Source organism: Perognathus longimembris, chromosome 10 (assembly GCF_023159225.1).
Source record: "Perognathus longimembris pacificus isolate PPM17 chromosome 10, ASM2315922v1, whole genome shotgun sequence".
NCBI classification, from domain to species: domain Eukaryota; kingdom Metazoa; phylum Chordata; class Mammalia; order Rodentia; family Heteromyidae; genus Perognathus; species Perognathus longimembris.
In genome coordinates, this window is record NC_063170.1 from 7,727,698 (window position 1) to 7,749,243 (window position 21,546).

General features: G+C 46.9%; 1 protein-coding gene across 4 annotated transcripts; it reads left to right on the top strand.

Annotated features, from left to right (window-relative positions):
- The first annotated feature begins 614 nt into the window (after positions 1–614).
- On the top strand, positions 615–19,350 carry Adat1 (adenosine deaminase tRNA specific 1). Of its 4 annotated transcripts, none has more exons than XM_048355102.1 (10): positions 615–657; positions 2,097–2,740; positions 3,009–3,077; positions 4,565–4,619; positions 5,121–5,251; positions 7,314–7,896; positions 10,746–10,891; positions 11,933–12,032; positions 16,667–16,753; positions 18,744–19,350. In XM_048355102.1, the coding sequence occupies exons 2-10, from the start codon at positions 2,572–2,574 to the stop codon at positions 18,874–18,876; spliced, it is 1,473 nt and encodes a 490-aa protein (XP_048211059.1). In that variant the 5' UTR covers positions 615–657; positions 2,097–2,571; the 3' UTR covers positions 18,877–19,350. The 4 variants fall into 4 exon arrangements, 3 of the variants coding, with proteins under 3 accessions (XP_048211059.1, XP_048211061.1, XP_048211060.1); XM_048355104.1 differs by having other exon boundaries at positions 634–657; positions 2,104–2,740; XM_048355103.1 differs by lacking the exon at positions 615–657 and adding an exon at positions 674–1,215.
- The last annotated feature ends 2,196 nt before the right edge of the window (positions 19,351–21,546 follow it).

Sequence of the window (21,546 nt, forward strand, 5' to 3'; positions counted from 1 at the left end):
CCTTGACCAAAAGAAGCCAGGGACAGTGCTCAGGCCCTGAGTACAAGCCCCAGGACTGGCACAAAAGAAGAAAAAGATAAGGGGATCAATGGCTTGGCAGTGAATTTGTGTTAGGGAAAGGGAAGGGAAAACATGACAGATGATGTTTTTGGTTTATGCAAACTAATTTCTGAGGGGAATCCCCCACACCAGAAAGAAAGGGATGACAGTTGCACTTGGAAAACGGAGGCGGATGCTTTCATCCTTAGCCTGGATGAGCTTTGCCCTTTTACTAGAGAGAAGGATGAGGTCGGGCCAGTTGAAATTCTGCCACCTTTTAGTAACTCAAATGAGGTATACCGTGGCTGGTAAGAGCGCCTGAGCTGTCCAGGCTTCTTAACCTGTTATTGGACAGCGTTTAGACAAAGCTTTAGATTGGACTTCCAAGATTCGTTACCCTAAGTGCAGCCACATCGCATACGGTTTCCTGTTCGCAGCCGAGTGGTCTTGGCAGGCTGTTTGCCGGCCTGGGAACCTCGGCCGCGGCCCCTCCCCCCGGAGAACTACAAAGACCAGCGTGCTCTGCGCGTGGAACGTGGGAGCGACGGGCGCTTTGTGACGTTACTTCCGCCGCGCGTCCAAGTTCCGTCTGAAGGCGCGCGTCGTGGAGACAGAACGGTGCGTCCGCGCAGAGCTGCGGCGGCGGGGCTCGGGGTGCACCGTTGAGGGGCTCCGTTGAGGGGCCCTGGGTCGGGGGCCGCTTGTCTGCCTTGGCCTCGGTTTGGCCTCGGGCCTTCCGGGACTGGCGGCCGGCGGGGAAGTGCGGGGCTCCGCCTGGACCCGTCAGGCGCCGCCGCGGGCCGGGGGGCGGGCTTCCCCGCCTTTCCTCTCCGGGCCGTGGGTTTTCAGCCGGGTGCGACTGCGCCGGGACGCTCCTGGGTGCCCAGAAATGGCTGTTTAACCGAGCTGTTCCTTACGAAGGAGTTCGGCAAGATCCAGGCCGGAATTACAGTGGACCTCGAACTATCAGGCCGTTTTCTCACCTCGAGACCTGTGCGTGGCGTGCCGATTCCGAGCCAGCGGCCCCAGTGGCTGCTGCGCCTCAGGGAGTCGTTTCTTCTGCCCGATTCCGCTTCCCGTGGCTGGTTGTCTTCTGCGATGGGCACCTCTGCCTTGCTTTCAAGCCGATGACCGCGAGCCTGTCTTCATAATCTGTTGTGTGGTGCCTTCCTGAAAGTGAGTCCCTTCCAAACCAACGACTCGCGCCACCCCTGCTTTTCTTTGCTTCTAGAGATAGAAAAGTTCTGCTGGGGGCGCTGGGAATGTGGCTTAGTGGTAGAGTGCTTGCCTTGTATGCATGAAGCCCTGGGTTCGATTCCTCAGCACCACATATATAGAAAAAGCCGGACGTGGCGCTGTGGCTCAAGTGGCAGAGTTCTAGGCTTGAGCAAAAAGAAACCAGGACCAGCGCTCAGGCCCTGAGTTCAAGCCCCAGGACTGGCAGGAAAAAAGAAAAAGAAAAGTTCTGCTGAAAGGCGCACTTTATTTGCTGCCAGTTCTTCGTCTTAAATCACTGTGGTCTGTTTGATCCGTTACCTTTCTACTTCAGTTACAGCCCTGCACTTTGCAGGGGTCTCACGGTAGACTTATCTTTCAGAAGCATTTCATGTGTGGGTACCCAGCCTATTTTGTTTTTGTTTTATGAATGCTTAGCTGCGTATACCCATCATATGATTCCATCGTCTAAGAAGCTTTTCATGTCTAGTCTGAACAAGGTCTGGACATACTCAGTGAACATCTATATATAAGGCAAGATGGAGAGAGAAAATTGTCCAGGACAATCATCAAGTGTTATTTTTTTGTAATAATCCCCATAACATTAATTCCTCAGGATCTTGACAGTTGCTTTAACAAATATTATTTATAAGATAAAGTGCTATTAGAACAATTGTAACAGATAAGGAAAGTAAAACAAACGTTAGGTAATCTACCTAATATCACACAGTTAACTTGTGAATCTAGAAAAGGCAATTCCATGCCTGTGTCCCTCTGCAGAAGCCTTGTAAAAACTAACTGGTGAGAGACCAGCTAATTTCTGCCTTTCCCTCCTGCTGTAGAGGAAAGAAGAAGAGAGAACAATTTCTGAAGAAGAGGATGGAAGAGAGCATCTTTCCAGAAAGATCAGCCTTGTGTGGTGACGGTCTGCACAAAGCAAGCTGAGGTCTGCAGCCCTCTCCATGCTACATGAAAACAGAAGCAGGATACTTCCATCATTCATATGCTCTTGTGCTGAATAATAACTTCAGAAGCACTAAATATGTGCAGAGGCCTAAGAAAAAAATTTAGAGCTTGAAAAAGTAAGGTGTCTCCTGGGTAGGTGGGACTCGGGGCTCCTTTTAACCTTCATTAAAGATGAAAGGGGGCTGAGAAGTGGTAAGAAAAAATAAAGCTCCACATAGAAGAGGCACGGTTCATTGTGAAGACTGTTGGAATCATCGATACAGGCTGTGACGTCTTGCACTGATTTCACCTTTCTGTGTGTCTGATGCCTGTGACTTCTGGTAGGGCTTCAGCCCCAGCCCAGCCCCAGCCATGTGGTCAGCGGATGAGATTGCTCAACTGTGCTATGACCACTATCAGATTAGGCTGCCTAAGCAGGGCAAGCCTGAGCCCAACCGTGAGTGGACGTTGTTGGCAGCTGTGGTGAAGATACAGTTTCCAGCTGACCAGGCTTGTGACATCTGTGATGAGGCAGTGCGAGGTGAGACCTTTGCTCCTGTCCGGACACTGGTGATCGACTCAGTCAATCATTGCTATTCAGGAACAGTTGTGAGCAGAATGGTACTGCGGTGTTAGGCACATTTTCCCTGGTCTCCACTAGGTGGCGAAGTAGTCCTAGTGGCTGTAGACCACCCTTGCTGAACAAGCCTGGTTAAGAGGACCAGTGGGAATCTACACTTACTAAACTTGAGCACTGAGGCGAACATTCAGCCTCTGAGAGCTCACTTGATGATTTGTTTTTTCTTCAGTGACTAAGGAAGTGGTCTCAATGGGAACAGGAACAAAATGCATAGGCCAGTCCAAAATGAGGAAGAACGGTAAGTGTATGTGTGTTTGTGAGAAATGGTGAGATCTAAACAAAGAATTATGTATCTGGGTGCTTTGGAAACCAGGGTTCATGTTCACCTTTACTCTTCCTTGTCCAAGAAAAGGGGCCACACCAGGTGATGAGCACGAAATATGGTCCCATGATGCTTAAGATTTGCAGTCTGGAATGGCTGGCCTGTTTACTGTTTGTGCCAGTTAAAAGATAATGCTCATTTAAAGAACAGAAGCTCAGAGCTGAGCTTAGTAACTGATGTCTATAATCCCAGCACTTTGGAGGAGGAGGCCAGCTTGTGCTACATACTGAGAGCCTGTCAAAAAAAAGGGCAGAGGGGATGAAAATCCAATTTCATAGCAGGCTACTAGGAACATTATTTTTTCTCCCCAGTCCTGGGGCTTTGACTCAGGGCCTGACCACTGCCGCTGGCTTCTTTTTGCTCAAGGCTAGCACTCTGCCACTTGAGCCACAGTGCCACTTCTGGCCTTTTCTATATATGTGGTGCTGAGGAATCAAACCCAGGGCTTCATGTATACTAGGCAAGCACTCTTGCCCCTAGGCCATATTCCCAGCCCAGGAACATTCATTCTGAGTGAACAAAGCCAATGTTTTCATGTTCTTTCATGTTCAAACCATAGGTTCCCAAGCTATTGTGCATTATTCTTGAAGTCTTTGGTGCTGTATAACAGGTAGAAAATGCACCTTGAGTTGTTTCCAAGCCCCAGAAAGTAATCTTGATTTTATTTATTTTTGGTCATGGGGCTTGAACTTGGCCTGGGCACTGTCCCTGAGCTCTTCACCTCAAGGCTAGTGCTCTACCATTTGAGCCACAGCACCACTTCTGGTTTTCTGTTGATTAATTGGAGATAAGAGTCTCACAGTCTTTCCCGCCCAGGCTGGCTTTGAACCATGATCCTCAGATCTCAGCCTCTTGAGTAGCTAGGATTACAGGCTTGAGCCACTGGCACCCAGCAACAATCTTGAATTTAATGGAGATTTTGGCACCAACAAGAATATGGATGCTCCTTGCAGGTCTGGGATCTTTCCCCTCTGTGTTTAGCTAGCAGATTCCACTTTGAGTTTGTGTCCACCCTGCCCTGGCACACTCCGCCCTGGCCTCCTGTCCATGAGAAAGCTGTCCCAGGCTCACTGCAGATTAAATCAGATGGAGCAGTATCAGCATGAACACAGTGTGAGACTATGATACAGAAGGTTTGCAGTCTTGTGGGCCAAGGCAGGGTGTGCTGCTAAACACCTGATATGCACAGGCTGGCCCCCTGCAACATGATGTCCTGGCCCCCTATGCTTACAATGCTGTTTTGAGAAATGTAGCTGCAGATGCATTGCCATTAATTACTGTACTTGCTAGCAAAACCCTCCAGGAGCCTCATGACCATCCTGAGTGTTGGGGGTACTACTGTTTCTAGGAACCAGACCTCTCCAGATTCCCTGTGGTTTCACTTGGTGTCCTGTCTTCCACAGGAGACATCCTCAATGATAGCCATGCTGAAGTCATAGCCAGGAGGGGTTTCCTACGGTAAGACCATGCCCTCAGTCTGATTCAGCAGGTCTAGGAGCAAGAGTCCCTGCAAGCAGTCTGTCACTTGAGCTACCCCTCCAGCCAGAATGTGTGTTCCAAATTAGACCTCTGATAATCTAGATTATGTTGGTTGTAACGTATTATGTTCTACACTAGTGGATCTCAAACTTTGAATGTGTCTCAGAATCATTTGGAGAATTTACTAAAGCCCGGACTGCTGGAGCTAGCAGTGTAGCTCAGTGTTAAGAATTCTTGCCTCACATGCACAAGGCCCTCAGTACTAGTCTAATTTTTGCTGTCTAATTAGAGATGAAGTTTCCAGGACTTTTCTGCTATGGCTGGCTCCACGGTATTTTCTTCCACATCTCAGCCTTCTAAGTAGTTAAGTGTGATAGGTGTAAGTTACCAGTACCTGGCCTTTTTTCCTCTTTTTAGTTAATTTTTGCAGTACTGAGGATCAGATAGCCCTGTTCCTTCTAATAAAATCTCCATCCTTAGGTACCTTCTCCATCAGCTCCAGTTGGCAGCCACTCTGGAAAAGGACAGCATCTTTATCCCAGGAACTCACAAAGGGCTGTGGAAACTCAGACCAGATCTCTCTTTTGTATTTTTCTCCAGCCACACACCCTGTAAGTATATTCAAGCCTTTTACGTGGAATTACAGTGCCTACTTCCTTATGTGTGCCATACCATAAGCACTTTTGACTGAAACATGGCCAGTAATAGTCCCTTTTTATGTACCTAAACTCCCCTACCAGGGGCAAGGCAGAAGACAGAGGTAGGCAAGAGGGGCATCTCACGTATAGAATTACTGTTACCAGATCAAGATTGGGAAGCTTAAGGCTTAAATCCTACAAGGTGTGCAAAGCTAACAACAGGGTGTCCTCCTGTAGTAACTTACCAGTGTCCTACAACTATTCATTCACTGAACAGTACACCTCCCATTCTCATTTCCCTCTCCCCTCCCTGGGTCTCTCTGTGTGTCTTTCGGTCTTTTTGGTTCTGGTTGTTTGAGCCACGGTCTTACTGAAAACTCCTTTCTGCCCTCAAACTCACACTCTTCCTGAGGTAACAGATGTGTGCCATCATGTGAAACCAGAAAAGAAGTTTTTCATTATTCTAACAGATGATAGTGGACGAAACCTGCCCGTTCATGCTAATAGCCTTGCAGGCCATTGAGACAGTTGTGGCTAGTTGGAGAAATTTTTTATATATTATTTCTAGTGAATATTCTTTCTTTTTTCTTTAGTTTTTGTTTCTGTACTGTCTTGGGGCTTGAACACAGGGCGTGGGTGCTGTCCCTGAGCTTCTGTTTACTCAAGGCTAGTGCTCTACCACTTGAGCCGCAGCCCTCCTCTGGCTTTCCCTGGGTAGTTTTTTTGGAGATAAGAGTTTATAGACGGGGCTGGGAATATGGCCCAGTGGCAAGAGTGCTCGCCTCACATACTTGAAGCCCTGGGTTCGATTCCCCAGCACCACATATATAGAAAATGGCCAGAAGTGGCGCTGTGGCTCAAGTAGCAGAGTGCTAGCCTTGAGCAAAAAGAAGCCAGGGACAGTGCTCAGGCTCTGAGTCCAAGGCCCAGGAGTGGCAAAAAAAAAAAAAAAAAAGAGTTTACAAACTTTTCTGCCCTGGCTGGCTTCAACTTGCTGTCCTCAAATCTCAGCCTCCTGAGTGGCTTGGATGATAGATAAGAGCCACCAGCACCCAACTATTAGTGGATATTCTTTCTAAAAACTAAAAGCAAGTCCTTTTATAGACAATGGCTCAGGAATAGCAGTAAATTTTCCTAACTCTGAAAGCTTTGACATGAGAATATAAGCTTGTTCTCCAATATTAAACTTTAATGCAATTAGAGCAGAGATAGGCAGTCAGTATTTTAAAAATAGCCAAAAAGATTTGATGGTAACAAACTGAAACTCCTCTTCTGTCTTAAGAAAATGAGTATGGGAAGTGGGCTTAGTCAGAGCCCGCAGGGCTCCTCTGTGCTGTTTCCATGACAGTAGGTGCCCTGAAGGAAAGATGTTTCCCAGTCTGTGCTTCTGAGACTACAGCGTGCACATGAGTCACCCTGGCCCTGTTAAAACACAGGGTCCAGATTGAGTAGCTATGGAGCAAGGACTGAGGTTCTGCATTTCTTTTTTTTCTTTTGGCCAGTCCTGGGGCTTGGACTCAGGGCCTGAGCACTGTCCCTGGCTTCTTTTTGCTTAAGGCTAGCACTCTACTTCTTGAGCCACAGTGCCACTTCTGGCCATTTTCTGTATATATGGTGCTGAGGAATTGAACCCAGGGCCTCATGTACATGAGGCAAGCACTCTTGCCACTAGGCCATGTTCCCAGCCCGAGGTTCTGCATTTCTAACCAGCTCACAAGGATTGCCATTGGTGCGAGGCTGGGGGCCACCCTTGAAGCAGCCAGGGCTTAGGTGACCCCTGTGGCAGCTGTACTCTTACTGTGAAAACAGATTCATCCAGGCCTAATAGCCTGATCCAGCTGCCCCACCTGGCAGTCCACGCACATCACATGCCTGTCTCTTGAATCACTTTGGACATCTGAACAAGAATGCTGGGCCTGCCTTCAAAGCTTCTCACCAAGCAGGTCTACTGTGGAGCCCAATCATTGGCTCTTCTAACACGTTCCAGACAGGTGATGGTGCGGCCTGTCCAGGGGACTCCTCTCTCCTCATGCAGGTGGGGATGCCTCCATCATTCCGATGCTTGAGTTCGAAGAACAGCCTTGCCATCCTGTCACCATCAGCCCATCTGCAGGAGCCAGTGGTGATCTGGAGGCTCTTGAAAACGAAGGGAATTGTGACGACAGTCCTGTAGCCAAGAAGATGAGACTTGGAACTCCTTCCAATTTGGTCACCAATGGGACTTCTCATTGTGACAAGCAGGAACAGGGTCCATTCACGCCAGAGGTCAGCAGCTGGAGCCTCGCTGCACAGGGACTAACTGCTGTCACGGAAATGCCCCGTGGCATCAAAGTGGTGGACATTCATAGAACCGGGGCCAAGTGCGTCCCTGGAGAAGCCAAGGACCCGGGGAAGCCGGGTGCCGCTTACCACCAGGTGGGGCTGCTTCGAGTGAAGCCAGGCCGAGGAGACAGGACGTGCTCCATGTCCTGCAGTGACAAGATGGCCCGGTGGAATGTCCTGGGATGTCAGGGCGCACTGTTGATGCACTTCCTGGAGGAGCCCATCTACCTGTCCGCTGTGGTGATTGGGAAGTGCCCATATAGCCCGGAAGCCATGCAGAGGGCGCTGACCGGGAGGTAAGAGACAGGGGGAGGGGGGCGTGAGCGAGTCCAGAGAGCCTTAGAAGGCTCTGTTCCTTTTCATCCAGCAGTTACACTTCTAAGAGTTTATCCTACAGAAAGAATTAAGAAGCTAAACTGGGGCTGGGGATATAGCCTAGTGGCAAGAGTGCCTGCCTCGGATACACGAGGCCCTAGGTTCGATTCCCCAGCACCACATATGCAGAAAACGGCCAGAAGCGGCGCTGTGGCTCAAGTGGCAGAGTGCTAGCCTTGAGCGGGAAGAAGCCAGGGACAGTGCTCAGGCCCTGAGTCCAAGGCCCAGGACTGGCCAAAAAAAAAAAAAAAGAAGCTAAACTGCCCCAGGACCAGAATGGGGCGCCATTGCTTCTGGAGCTTCCCCTGCCACTTCCCGTAGTGGCCCTGGGGCTGGTGGCACATCACTGTCCTGGCTTGTTATGGCTGCTGCCGTCACTATAGAGACAAATGATGCTGGAAATCAGTTTTTGTTTCAGTTGGAGCTGGAATTTGTGCAGTGTTTAGCCAATGTAAATTGCCTAAATTTTCTTGCCTGAAGAGGTTACTTCAAAGACAGATCTTTTGTTAACCACCTTAAGTACTTGTTTTACTGGAAAGAACTAGAATGTGCCAGGTATCTAAAGACATTGCATTTGTTAGGCAAGTGCTTTGCCACCAAGCTACATCCCAGTCTCCTACTCTCTTTTTAATTCTGGGCCTGGGCACTGTCTCTGAGCTCTTCAACTCAAGGCTAATGCTCTACCACTTTAGCCACAGGCACCACTTCTGGTTTTCTGGTGGTTAACTGGAGATCAGAGTCTCACAGACTTTTCTGCTCGAGCTGGCTTTGAACCATGATCCTCAAATCTCAGCCTTCTGGTAGCTAGAATTACAGATGCGAGCCGCCGGTGCCTAGCTTTTCTTCTTCTTTCTATGTATAGTATTAAGTTGTTTTTTTCGCTTGTTTGTTTTTTTCCCTGCTGGCCTAGTGGTCATGAATTGCTTTAGTTTGTGCTTACCATGGAAGGTCTTTTTTTTTTTTTTCAGTTTTGGGGTTTGAACTCAGGGCCTGAGCACTGTCCCTGGCTTCTTTTTGCTCAAGGCTAGCACTCTGCCACTTGAGCCACAGCACCTCCTCTGGCCTTTTCTATATATGTGGTGCTGAGGAATCGAACCCAGGGCTTCATGTATACGAGGCAAGCGCTCTTGCCATTAGGCCATATTCCCAGCCCCCCTCCTACTCCCTTTTAATGATGAAAAAATAAATAAAAACAAGAAAAAGAAAGCTAGACATGGGGGTGCACTGACACCCATCTTAAAAAATAAACAATACTTGGGGCTGGGGATATAGCCTAGTGGCAAGAGTGCCTGCCTCGGATACACGAGGCCCTAGGTTCGATTCCCCAGCACCACATATATGGAAAACGGCCAGAAGGGGCGCTGTGGCTCAAGTGGCAGAGTGCTAGCCTTGAGCGGGAAGAAGCCAGGGACAGTGCTCAGGCCCTGAGTCCAAGGCCCAGGACTGGCCAAAAAAAATAAATAAAATAAACAATACAGTGGTTTACACCTATAATTCCAGCTACTCAGCAGGTAGAGATTAGGAGGATTGTGGTTTCAAGCAAGGCTAACCTGGCAAGAAGTTCAGGAGACCCCCATTGCATGCAGCAAATAAAAGTTGAGAATGCTGGGCACTGCTGGCTCACACCTGTAATTCTAGCTACTCAGGAGGCTGAGATCTCAGGATCGCAGTTTGAAGCCAGCCTAGGCAGGAAAGTTTGAAAGTGTCTAACCAACGAAAAGAATCTGGAAGTGGAACCTGTGGCTCCAATAGTAAAGTGCATACCTTGAGCAAAAAAGCTCAGGGGGCTGGGCGCCTGTGGCTCATATCTGCAATCCTATCTACTCAGGAGACTCAAATGAGAGTCGCAGTATGAAGCCAGCCGGGGCAGGAAAGTCCGTGAGACTCTCATCTTCAATAAACTACTCAGGAAAAGCCAGAAGTGGCACTGTAGCTCAAAGTGGTAGAGCACTAGCCTGAGCACAGAGAGGCTGAGGGACAGCATTCAGGCCCTGAGTTCAAGCCCGAGGATCAGCAGCCCTCCCCACCCCCCCAAAAAAAGGGAAGAAGGTTGTAAATTAAAGCCATCTCAGGCAGGAAGTTCACAAAACCCTTCTCAACTCATGGCTGTGCACAGTGACATATACACATATGGTTACAGTATTCCTCAAAATAGCCAAAAGTGAGAACAGCTCCAAAGCCCACCAGTGCACACATGGATAATTGGCATCTCATACAATGGACAATAGGATTTGCTGTGAAAAGGACTGCAGTGCATGAATAACCCTTGAAACATCTTGCTAAGTGAAGTAAGCCACATACTGCATGCTCTCATTTATGTGAAAACCCAGAAGAGGCAAAGACATACAGATAGTTTGGGATTTGAAGTTACTGTCTGCCCATCGTGTTCTATGCCAGTAAGCTTGTAGGATGTACTTTGTGCAAAAGATACAAGAGGAGAAAAAATAAAGCTTAAATATTAAGGAACAATTTAGTCCGTGGTGTATTTGGAGGATTAATATTAAGTTAATAGTTCCTCAAATGAAGATTGAAACTTGATATTTCTGTCATTGCTGATGGACGCTGGCTCATTAACCTATCACCCTTCAGAGTGATGGGGAGGGGTCTGCATCCCTAGAATGCTTCTGGCACACACCCTTGCCCACACCCCAGCCAACAAGAAGCAAGTTGACCCACACAGCTAGTTCAGGGATGGCAAGGTGGTTCACAATCTTCGAGTCTTTTTCTCTAGGAATGCACCTAAAATGAACACATTTTCCCTCACATTTAGGTGTCAGAATGTCTCGGCTTTACCAAAAGGCTTTAGAGTTCAAGAACTGAAAACACAGCAGTCAGACTTACTGTTTGAACAGAGCCGCTGCGCAGTGCAGGCAAAAAGGCTGGACGGTCCAGGCCGGCTTGTGCCTTGTGGGGCAGGTAAGGGGGTCCAGGTGCAACTTTTTCCCGGCAGAATATCCTGGGCAAGTCTTCATCCCCACAGCCTCAGAAGGCAGTTTACCATTTATCTTTAGTTTAAAAGAATATTCATTTCCTAGCCAGGCGCCAGTGGCTCACGCCTGTAATCCTAACTACTCAAGAGGATGAGATCTGAGGATCACAGTTCAAACCCAGGCCAGGCAGGAAAGTCCATAGACTCTTATCTTCCCAATGAACCACCAGAAAACCCTAAGTGGTACTGTGGTGCAAAGAGGTAGAGTGCTAGCCTTGAGCGAAAAAACTCAGGAACAGCACCTGGGCCCAGAGTTCATGCCCCAGGACCAACAACAACAAAACGAATAAAAGAATATTTGTTTGCTTCTTTCCTTCCTTGTTTGTTTTTCACTAGTACTAAAGTTTGAACTCATGGCCCCAAGCTTACTCAGCTTGGTTGCTCAGCTGACACTTTGTCACTTAAGCTATGTTTTGTGTGTGTGTGTGTGTGTGTGTTGCCAGTCCTGAGGCTTGAACTCAGGGCCAGGGCACTGTCCCTGAGCTTCTTTTGCTCAAGGTTAGCTCTATACCACTTGAGCCACAGCACCACTTCCTGCTTTTTCTGTGTATGTAGTACTGAGGAATTGAACCCAGGGCTTCATGCATGCTAGGCGAGCACTCTGCCACTAAGCCACATTCCCAGCCCCCGAGGCTGGCTTTTTAGCCATGATCCTCCAGATATCAGCATCCTGAGTAGCCAGGATTACAGGTGTGAGCCACAAGCACCCAGTTTTGGAAGGATGTTATTTTTCATAACGTATTATGAGACATGAGGAATTCTACTGGATGCATTTTACTGTGTCTACCATATAATAAATGCTCAGTGAAATCAATGATAATCATGAACTTTATACTAATTTAACCTAGAGACCAAAGTGATCATCTCAAGCTTTCATGGGCCTGTAGAGAAAGAAAAATGTCTTTATTAAAATAAATTATTGTATAGGAAACTGCAGAATTTAATACCAGAATGTTTTCTCTTCGTAGCCATTAGTTGGAGTGCAGTTCCTGAGCATCCGTTGGACGTTACTGCCAATGGCTTTCCACAGGGAACAACAAAGAAAGGAATCGGAAGCCTCCAGGCCAGGTACCACCACCAGGGCGGGTGGGCATGGGGCTGTGATGTGAGCTCGCACCTTTACTCTCAAACCACAAAACATTTTCATGGCCCCTAAAAGAGCACCACATCCATTAGCATAGTTCCTGCCTGCTCCTTCTTTTCCTTAGCCTTTGGAAACCTCGAGGATACTTACTTCCTCACTCCATAGATTTATCACTTTATGTGATTTTGTTTCATATAAATAAAATCATACGGTTTGTGGCCTTTTCTCTTTGGCTTCATTCACTTAGTATGTTTTCATATGTAGCACGTATCTGTCCTGTCTTTGCTCGCGTGCTTGTTTGTGCCAGTCCTGGGGCTTGAAGTCAGAATCTGAACACTGTTCCTGCGGTTTGTTTGTTTGTTTTGCTCAAGGCTAACACTCTACTTACCACCTGTGTAACAGTTCCAGTTTGTCCAGGCTTTGAACTTCCATCCTCAAATCTTGGCCTCCCGAGTAGCTAGGATTGGATTATATGCATGAGCCACCAGCACTCAGCCTTGAGTCATTTTTTATAGCTAATTTTCCCTTGAATGGAGATGCCACATTTATCTTATCCCTTATCCCTTCATCAGCGGGTGGCCATTTGGCTTGTTCTTTCTGGCTGTTGTTAAGAAAGCTGCTATGAATAATTGTGTACAGAATTTATATTTCCTTGCAGAATACCTGTTTCCATTCCTTACCCATTTGGTGAATTGGTTTATCTTATTGATGTTGGATTGCTAAGACTCCTTTATATACTCTGGATACAAACCCTTTCATCCCTTTCATATATATATGGTTTTCATATATTTTCTCCATTTCTATGGGTTGCTTTTTTATTTTGATAGTATCCTTTAAAGCACAAAATTTTTAAATTTTGATAAAATCATCATCTTCCCCCTCCCCTTTGTTTGTGTTTTGAGGGTCTTATCTAGGAAACTACTACCCAACCCAAGATCACAAAGACTCATGTTTTTCTCTGATAGTTTTATAGTTTTAGCTCCTGAGGATTTTGAGTTAATTTTTTATGTGGTGTGAGGTAGAGGTACAAATTCATTCTTTAGCAGTTGCCCCAGTGCCATTTGTGGAAAGTCTTGTTTCCCCTAGAGATTTTTTCTTTTTTTTTTTTTTTTGTCAGTTGTGGGGTTTGAACTTGGATCCTGGGCATTGTCCCTGAGTTCTTTTGCTCAAAGCTGGCACTCTACCCCTTAAGCCACAGCACTACTTTCAGTTTTCTGGTTGTTAATTGGAGATAAGAGTCTCACAGCGGGGCTGGGAATATGGCCTAGTGGCAAGAGTGCTTGCCTCCTACACATGAAGCTCTCGGTTCGATTCCCCAGCACCACATATATGGAAAACAGCCAGAAGGGGCGCTGTGGCTCAGGTGGCAGAGTGCTGGCCTTGAGCGGGAAGAAGCCAGGGCCAGTGCTTAGGCCCTGAGTCCAAGGCCCAGGACTGGCCAAAAAAAAAAAAAAGAGTCTCACAGCAAGCATGGAGCCGGTGGCTCATGCCTGTAATCCTGGCTACTCAAGAGGCTAAGATCTGGGGATCGCAGTGTGAAGCCAGCCCAGGCAGAAAAGTCCCCATAAAACTCATATTTCCGGGGCTGGGGATATGGCCTAGTGGCAAGAATGCTTGCCTTGTATACATGAGGCCCTGGGTTCGATTCCCCAGCACCACATATACAGAAAACGGCCAGAAGTGGCGCTGTGGCTCAAGTGGCAGAGTGCTAGCTAGCCTTGAGCAAAAAAGGACCCCCCCCCCAAAAAAAACCTCATATTTCCATTTAACCACTCAAAAACAAAGTGGGCGGTGGCTCAAGTGGTAGGGAGTATAGCCTTGATTACAGAGAGGCTCAAGGACAGTGCCTAAGCCCTGTATTCCAGTCCCACAACCAACAAGAAAAAAGAAAAGAATCTTACAGACTTTTCTGCCCGGGCTGGCTTTGAACAGGGATCATCAGAACTCAGCCTCCTGAGTAACTGGGATTATAGGGATTATAGCCGTGAGCCACAGCACCCAACTATGGGGAGATTTGGGGGGTTTTTGTTGGGTTTTTTTGTTGTTGTTTTTTTAGACAATTTTACTGCATAGTCCAAGCTTAGCCCAAACTCTGTGTAGCCCAGGCTGGCCACCAGCTCAGGATCCCATGCCTCATCATCCAGAATGTTGGGATTATAGGTGTGCATTGCCATGCCCCGTTTTGACTAGGAAGATTTGTGTTTTGTTTTCTTTTATTTTTTTGACATCTGTGACTTAGAGCACTGTCCCTGAGGTTTTTCCCCTAAGGCTAGCACTCTACCTCTTTGAGCCACAGTGCCACTTCTGGCTTTTTCTGAGTAGTTTATTGGAGATAAGAATCTCACAGACTTAACTGCCTGGGCTTTGAACAATGATTCTCAGATCTCAGCCTCCTGCGTAGCTAGGATTATAGGCATGAGTCACCAGTGCATGGCTCCTTTCCAGTTTTTTTGAGACAGAGTCTCTTTGAGACAAGTGTGCACCACCACACCTGCAAAAGGTTTCCTTCTTTTCAGCCACTGAGTGCCTGGGTTCAAGCAGCCTGGACCACAAACACTTTCCTGGAAGCCTCGGCTGCTGAATTGTAAATTGAGAGTAGAGAACTTTAGACAATTTCCCCCAAGGGCCTTCCTGGGTCCTGGCCACCATTTGTACTTTCAGGACACCAACTGTCAGCCAGACAGCAGACAGAGGAGATCACAGGAACACAGGTTTCCTGCCGAGCAGTCTCTGCAGTTGGTGACAGCCTAGAAGCTTCTCATTCTGGCCACACTCAGCTGACTCTGAAATGTTCTTGTTTGCTATGTGTTCCTAATGTCATTCCAGCACCACTGGGCCAGTTCCCAGCCTCCTCCTCCACTTTCCTATAGGGCTGTTCTCCATCTTGTCCCAGGATGTCAGTGTCACCTGGGTGGCAGAGCTTGTTGCCAGCTCTAACCCAAGCTCTTCCTCAAATTATATGGTTGATGTGGAGCAAGGCCAGTGGGGCAAGGCCTCAGTGTGTTCATACCTGTAAAATGAGGACTTTTCTAGAGATGATCTAAAGTCTGTTACGTGTCATCTAGAAGGTAAACTAGTTTACTAAAAGGTTTTTGTTCACTGGATATTGAGTAGTACCAAGGCTTCTTTTCATCTGTTTCTCCTGATGTTTTTCTTTAATGCCTTGAGGGGATTTCCTTAAGGGGTTTTCTATTTGTTTCTATTTTAATCTCATGGGAAAGCAGCCAGAATTCCTGAGTGCCAGCAACTGTACCAACATAGTTTACGCTGAGGGGAACAGCACAAGGTTCCCCGCAGGAGTTCCCGAAGTAGGCTAGTCCCAACTAGGGCTGGGAGCTTTCTGCACTGTACACAGCTGTATATCTGTTTCATGTCTACCAGTTATGGTTACTGTGTCCTAGCTGAGGGTGTGATTTGATGCATTTCCCATATCTAGATGCAAACCAATCCAAGCGAAGGTAACGTGACTGAATCAAAACAAAATACAAACAGGCTAGGGCTGAGTGCTTACCATGCACAGGACCCAAGTTCAATCCTCCATATTTGTTTTTTGTTTTGTTTTGTTTTTTGCCAATCCTGGGGCTTGAACTCAGGGCCTGAGCACTGTCCCTGGCTTTCTTTTTGCTCAAGGCTAGCACTCTGCCACTTGAGCCACAGTGCCACTTCTGGCCTTTTCTATATATGTGGTGCTGAGGAATCAAACCCAGGGCTTCATGTATATGAGGCCACTTTACCACTAGGCCATATTCCCAGCCCCAGTCCTCCATATTAAATGAAGAAAGAAGAAGAAGCCACTCAAGAATTACAGCTGGGCACCAGTGGCTCGTCTGTAATCCTAGCTACTTAGGAGGCTGAGATTTGAGAATCTTGGTTCAAAGCTATGAAAACAAGAAGTACAGCTGTGGCTCAAAGTGGTAGAGCACTAGCTTTAAGCAAAAGAACTCAGGGACGGCGCCCAGGTCCTGAGTTCAAGCCCCACGACAAAAAATACATCATCATCATCATGTTCCAAATATTCCTGAAAGTTTGTTATCTTGGAGCGAAAGTTTGGCATCCGAAGACCCAGAATGCCCCTAACGGGTAATCAGGAGACTCTCTCAAGTGGACTACCATCATCATCACTATTACTATTACTATTATTATTGTTGTTGTTGTTATTATTAATTATTGAGACCTGATCTTGCAGAAGCCCAGGCTGGCCTCAAACTCCGTCTTCTGCCTTAGCCTCCTCAGTGCTGGGAGTACTCTCCAGTGAGCTGTGTAAGTACATCTCACACAGGGCACGGCACTGCATCTCTAAAGCAAAGCGCTCCGTGTCCTATGAGCCATGCTCTTGACTGGGAACAGATGTGCCACATTACAGAGTGAAGTTTACTCATTTTACTTCAGTTTATTCCATTCGAGTCTGTTATTCTAATGATTACTGCAGAAAACATTTCTCAGGATGAGTCTCATTTCTGTACCTCAATCTGATCAGGTAGATTTTCTCCTCACCCAGCACAGATGGAGATGGGCCCTGGCACGTTGAAATATAAATACCATATGAAGCCTGGCGTCTCTCATAGAGCCTTGGTACATAGTAAGCAGGCAGTGATCATTACCTCCTTTTTCTGAACAGATCCCGAATCAGCAAAGTGGAACTCTTTAGATCGTTCCAGAAGCTTCTAAACAGCATTGCAGAGGACACTCGGCCAGACTCCCTCAGGTGATGCTGCTGACCCATGGTTTTTCCATATTTAGGAGCACTTCTGTTTCAGTCCTGGCCTGTTAATAGCAGGACGCTTTCACAGGAGTTGACTTCTACCCTCAGAATCATACTGTAAGAGAAGGAATGGAAATTTAGGGGGGCTTGGACCTAGTTAAAGGTAAACTAGGGGACATCCATGAGTCTTAGTTAAGGCATTGAAGGAAAGGCTGGTTCAGTAAACACAAAAGAATGAGAGGGCAGGCTTGCCTCCTTCCGCTGAGAGTGGAACTCAAGGGTTCCCCATGTTAGGCAAATACTCAGTCACTGAGCTACACCCCAGTCTCGGAGAGAAAATTCTTGACCATAGCTGTTTTCCGGAAGCACTGGACTCAGGCAAAGTTTAAAGCTCACATGTATGCTTCCTATCTATATTCCCAGCAGTAGGGAGGCTAAGGGGAAAAACTGCATGTTCAAGGCCACTTTGAGCTACACAGCAAGTTCATGGTGAGCTCCACAGTGAGTCCCTATTTCAATAAATAATTGAATAATAAAAGTTGCCTTGTATATGGATCCCATTTCTTAACTAGCAAAAAGCTGTAGGTAATTGATCACTTACCAAATCAATGTTGGCTATAAAAAGCAATTTTTCTCAGCACTGTGGTGAGATGAAAAACAGCTTAGGTCTCCACAGATCATGGCAAAGCACAGAAGAGTACAAGATAAAATGAGTTAATAAAACATGAGTTTCAATGGCAAGACAACAGGGAAGAGCAAGGGAAATACTGCATAGTCTTCTTTTTAATATAATTTTATTGTTGTTGTTAAGATGTTCTACAGGGGGCTGGGAATATGGCCTAGTGGTAGAGTGCTCGCCTCGTATACGTGAAGCCCTGGGTTCGATTCCTCAGTACCACATATATAGAAAAGCTGGAAGTGGCGCTGTGACTCAAGTGATAGTGCTAGCCTTGAACAAAAAGAAGCCAGGGACAATGCTCAGGCCCTGAGTTCAAGCCCCAGGACTGGCAAAGAAAAAAAAAAAAGATGTTCTACAGAAAGGTTACCATTTCATAAATCAGTTAATGAGTACAGGAAATACTGTGTTTTAACCAGTAGGCCCAAGCCTGTTTTATGTTAGCAGAGATTTGTGGGCCCCTGAAGTGTTGTTTTTGTTTTGATCATTCAGATACTTACTTGGGAAGGGATTAGTGAGGTGGAATGTGACAGGGAAAGAGACGGGGCTGCAGCCCACGTCCACAGACAGGGACCCCGGGGGCCACTGGCAGCACAGGGTCAGGCAGGGGCTGGAGAAGAGGGCTGGCCTAGGGGCTTCCCGCCAGACGTCCACAGGATCGTTGCTGAAGGCTGGCGGGGCAGCTACACAGTGGGTGAGGTAAGGATTTGATCCGGAATGAGGGTGATCAGAAGCAAAGGTGGAGCATTTTTTCCCTTCCTAAACTACTGACTCAGCAGACTTCCTGCTGGAACTGGATTTTGAGAGTTGAGGACTGGATAGCCCAGGGTCAAGACCAGGTCAGGCAGAACTCGGCACTCAGAACTCAGGTCAAAAGAGCCTATCAGAAGAACAGAGTTAACATTCTTCCCTAAGGCTGAGTGGGTTAGCAGAGGTGTTCCCTGAAGGAGGAGGAGGAGAAATGCGGACATGGTAGAAAGTTCTTTGTAAGGAAAAAAAAAGCCAAGATTAATTTATTACTGGATCCTTTGGTGGAAATTATAGACCCTTAGAAAACTTTAAACCAAAAGTATAGTTGTTTTATCTTTTTCTACCAGGACCATATAGACTAGTGTTCCGTTCGTTCTTACCTTTTTTAACCTCTGCCACTTTCACATGATGCCCTGCACTGGAGCCAGTGTCGTTCTGCGAAAGCACCCCGAGCACCCCGTGCTTGCTCTCCCATTGTAATCTGTCCAGTTGCTTCTCAGGGGTCTCGCAGGCCCAAGCGGTGAGCGTGTCCCTGAGAACTCATGCTTGGTGGTATGTGTGCATTAGGGGGCAGAAGCTGGACACCTACCAGGAGTACAAGGAGGCTGCATCTGCTTACCAGGAAGCCTGGAGTGCACTCCGGAAGCAGGCGTTCGGATCCTGGATCAAAAATCCTCCAGACTATCACCAGTTTAAATGAATAGGAAAAATTGTCCAGCTGAGCATGAAGATTGGCACCTGGGTCCTAACCATTCAGGAGGTGGAGATCAGGAAGATCACAGGCAGCTGGAGGCAGGCCTGAGCAATAAGCTTCTGAGACCCTATCTCAATCAACACAAGCTAGGTGGTGGCGCGCACCTCATCCCAGCTACATGGGAAGGAAGGATATAGAGGATCACAGTCCAACCCCACTTAATCACGAGACACTTAAAAAATGCTGGGACATGCCACACGGCACTGCTCCTGCCTAGCAAGTGCAAGGCCCTGAGGTCAAACCCCAGCATCAGCAGAAAAGAAAGTTTGCAGGCTTGCTGGTAGCAGGAGTCTTCATTCTGGACAAACATGAGCTTTTCTGGTGACTAGATCAAGTTGGACTGGGGCATTTTACTATTGCTTGGTATTTGGCTTTGGTTGTGTTTTGTTGCTTCTCTAAAATACAGAACTTGGAATGTGATCCTTAAGTCCTCTGCAGCATTTCTGGTTTTATGTGTTCTGATGTTGATTCAGCAAGTATTTATTGGGCTGGAATGATGTTTGAATCTCTGTGTGCTTTACAGTTTCATCTGATACAATGAACATATATTTCATAGTCCCAGACTTTCTTCCTGTGGTCTTTTTCCAAGTTTTCAGCAATCAGATTTGCCTGAAGTTATCTTTATTCCTGGCTCATAATTTGGCCTTGGGCAACCCTGTTCTCAATAGCTATCAAGATTCTTGTTCATTTTGTTTTGTAAGACAGTCTTACCATTGTAGCTCAGTTTGGCATTGGACCTCTTGGTCTTCCTCCCTTAACCTCTTGAATGCCGCGATTACAGGCAAGCACTGCCATGCCTGACCCAAGATTCCCTTTTGATCAGAGATAAATGTGGGGCCTGGGAATATGGCCTAGTGGTAAAGGGCTCGCCTCGTATACATGAAGCCCTGGGTTCGATTCCTCAGCACCACATATATAGAAAAAGCCAGAAGTGGTGCTGTGGCTCAAGTGGTAGAGTGCTAGCCTTGAGCAAAAAGAAGCCAGGAACCGTGTTCAGGCCCTGAGTTCATGCCCCAGGACTGGCAATAAAACCAAAACAAACAAACAACAGATAAGTGTGAAGGCCACATAATCTTGGAATTGCTGGTGGCTGTTCCTACCACATACAGACCCACTGAGAATGAAGTCACAAAGAAGGAAATAGCTTAGAACCATAGCTCTACTAACACTGTTCCTCTGGAGGCAGTGCCCACTCTGGACCTCCAGTTCCACTGGTTGTAAGCCTGTTGGAATTGGTTTTCTGACTTTCAGCTGAGTTCTGTATACAGGCTCACAGGTTCCTACCGCCGGTTAGCAACAGACTTGGCAACTAGCCTCACTTAACTGACATCTAATACTGAGCTCTTAGCACCTTCACACCCTGAATCAGACTGAAATGGGAGCTTTCCACATTGGAGTTATTCAAGGTCATTTGTATATAGCTTTAAGTACTTTTTAATCACAGCTTTATTGAATTATAATTCTTATATACAGTTTCCACAGACTTGTGCATCTATTGATTTTAGAACATTTTCATCATCCCCAAAAGAGCCCTTGTGCCTGTATCCGTTTCCTGGGGCTATTTTAGCAAAGAACCACAATGTGTAGCTTAAAACAACAGAACGCATTCCGCCTCAATTCTGGATGCTAGAAGTAAAAAATCAATTGTCATTGGGAGTCAGGCGCCTGTACTTCACACCTGTAATCGTAGCTACTCAGGGAGCTGAGACCCAGAAGATTATCATTCTAAGCCAGCCTAATTTTTTTTTTGCTTAAAAATTTTAAATGGCTATTATAAAGGTGATATACAGAGGGGTTACAGTTACGTAAGACAGGTAAAGAGTACACTTCATTTTGGACTATGTCAGTCACCCCTTCCCTTGCTCTCTCCGTTTGGCAGAAATGTTCCTGGCAGTCCTTGGCTTGAAGCTGTGTCACTCCACTTTCTGCCTCTGCCTCTACTTCCTTCTTCCCTTTGTGTGTCTGTCTGCACTCCGCCTTCCTTCTTCTAAGGACTCTCTAGCCATTGGGTCTGGGGCCTAAACCAGTCCATTCTGATGTCATCTCAACTAACTACATCTGCAAAGACCCCACTTCCAAACAAGGTCACATTGTAAGCTTGGCAGAATTTTTAAAATAGGTTCCAGCATAGAATGGCACAATAGACTCCCATGAATCCATCCCTCAGACCTAACCGATGTCAGTGTGGAATGGTGGTGGCCAGATGCCTAGGACAGGCCTGCCTCCCAGCCCTGCTGTCTGGTAAGGGGAACGCCCTCCCCAGAGAGCACAGTGTGCACACGAGGAACCGCGTGGGGCCATGCTGCTCACCATCACAGTGTCCACACACTACAGGCTACTTCAGACTAGGATTCAAACAAGGTCCACGCAGTGTAGTTGCTTGCTGTACCTTTTGTGTCACTTTTATAACCATTCATTCCCCCTCCTTTGTAGGTGGTGAAAATACGAGTTATTTGTTATGACTTGCCACGTCACAGATTAGTTACTTATTTCCTCCAGTGTTGCTTCCCATAGTCTCTGCACCCCAGTATTTTCTGTCAGTTTGTGAATACGTGAAGAAGCTTGATTAGATTGGGGTTCAGTTGACTCGGTGTGAATACTTCACAGGTGACTGCA

Bases quoted from the DNA above. Each gene is read 5' to 3' on its own strand.
- Adat1 (XM_048355102.1), top strand. From the start codon at position 2,572: ATGTGGTCAGCGGATGAGATTGCTCAACTGTGCTATGACCACTATCAG. The intron at 2,741-3,008 runs GTGAGACCTTTG...TTTTTTCTTCAG, and splicing joins CTGTGATGAGGCAGTGCGAG to TGACTAAGGAAGTGGTCTCA. The intron at 16,754-18,743 runs GTGATGCTGCTG...TGTGTGCATTAG, and splicing joins ACTCGGCCAGACTCCCTCAG to GGGGCAGAAGCTGGACACCT.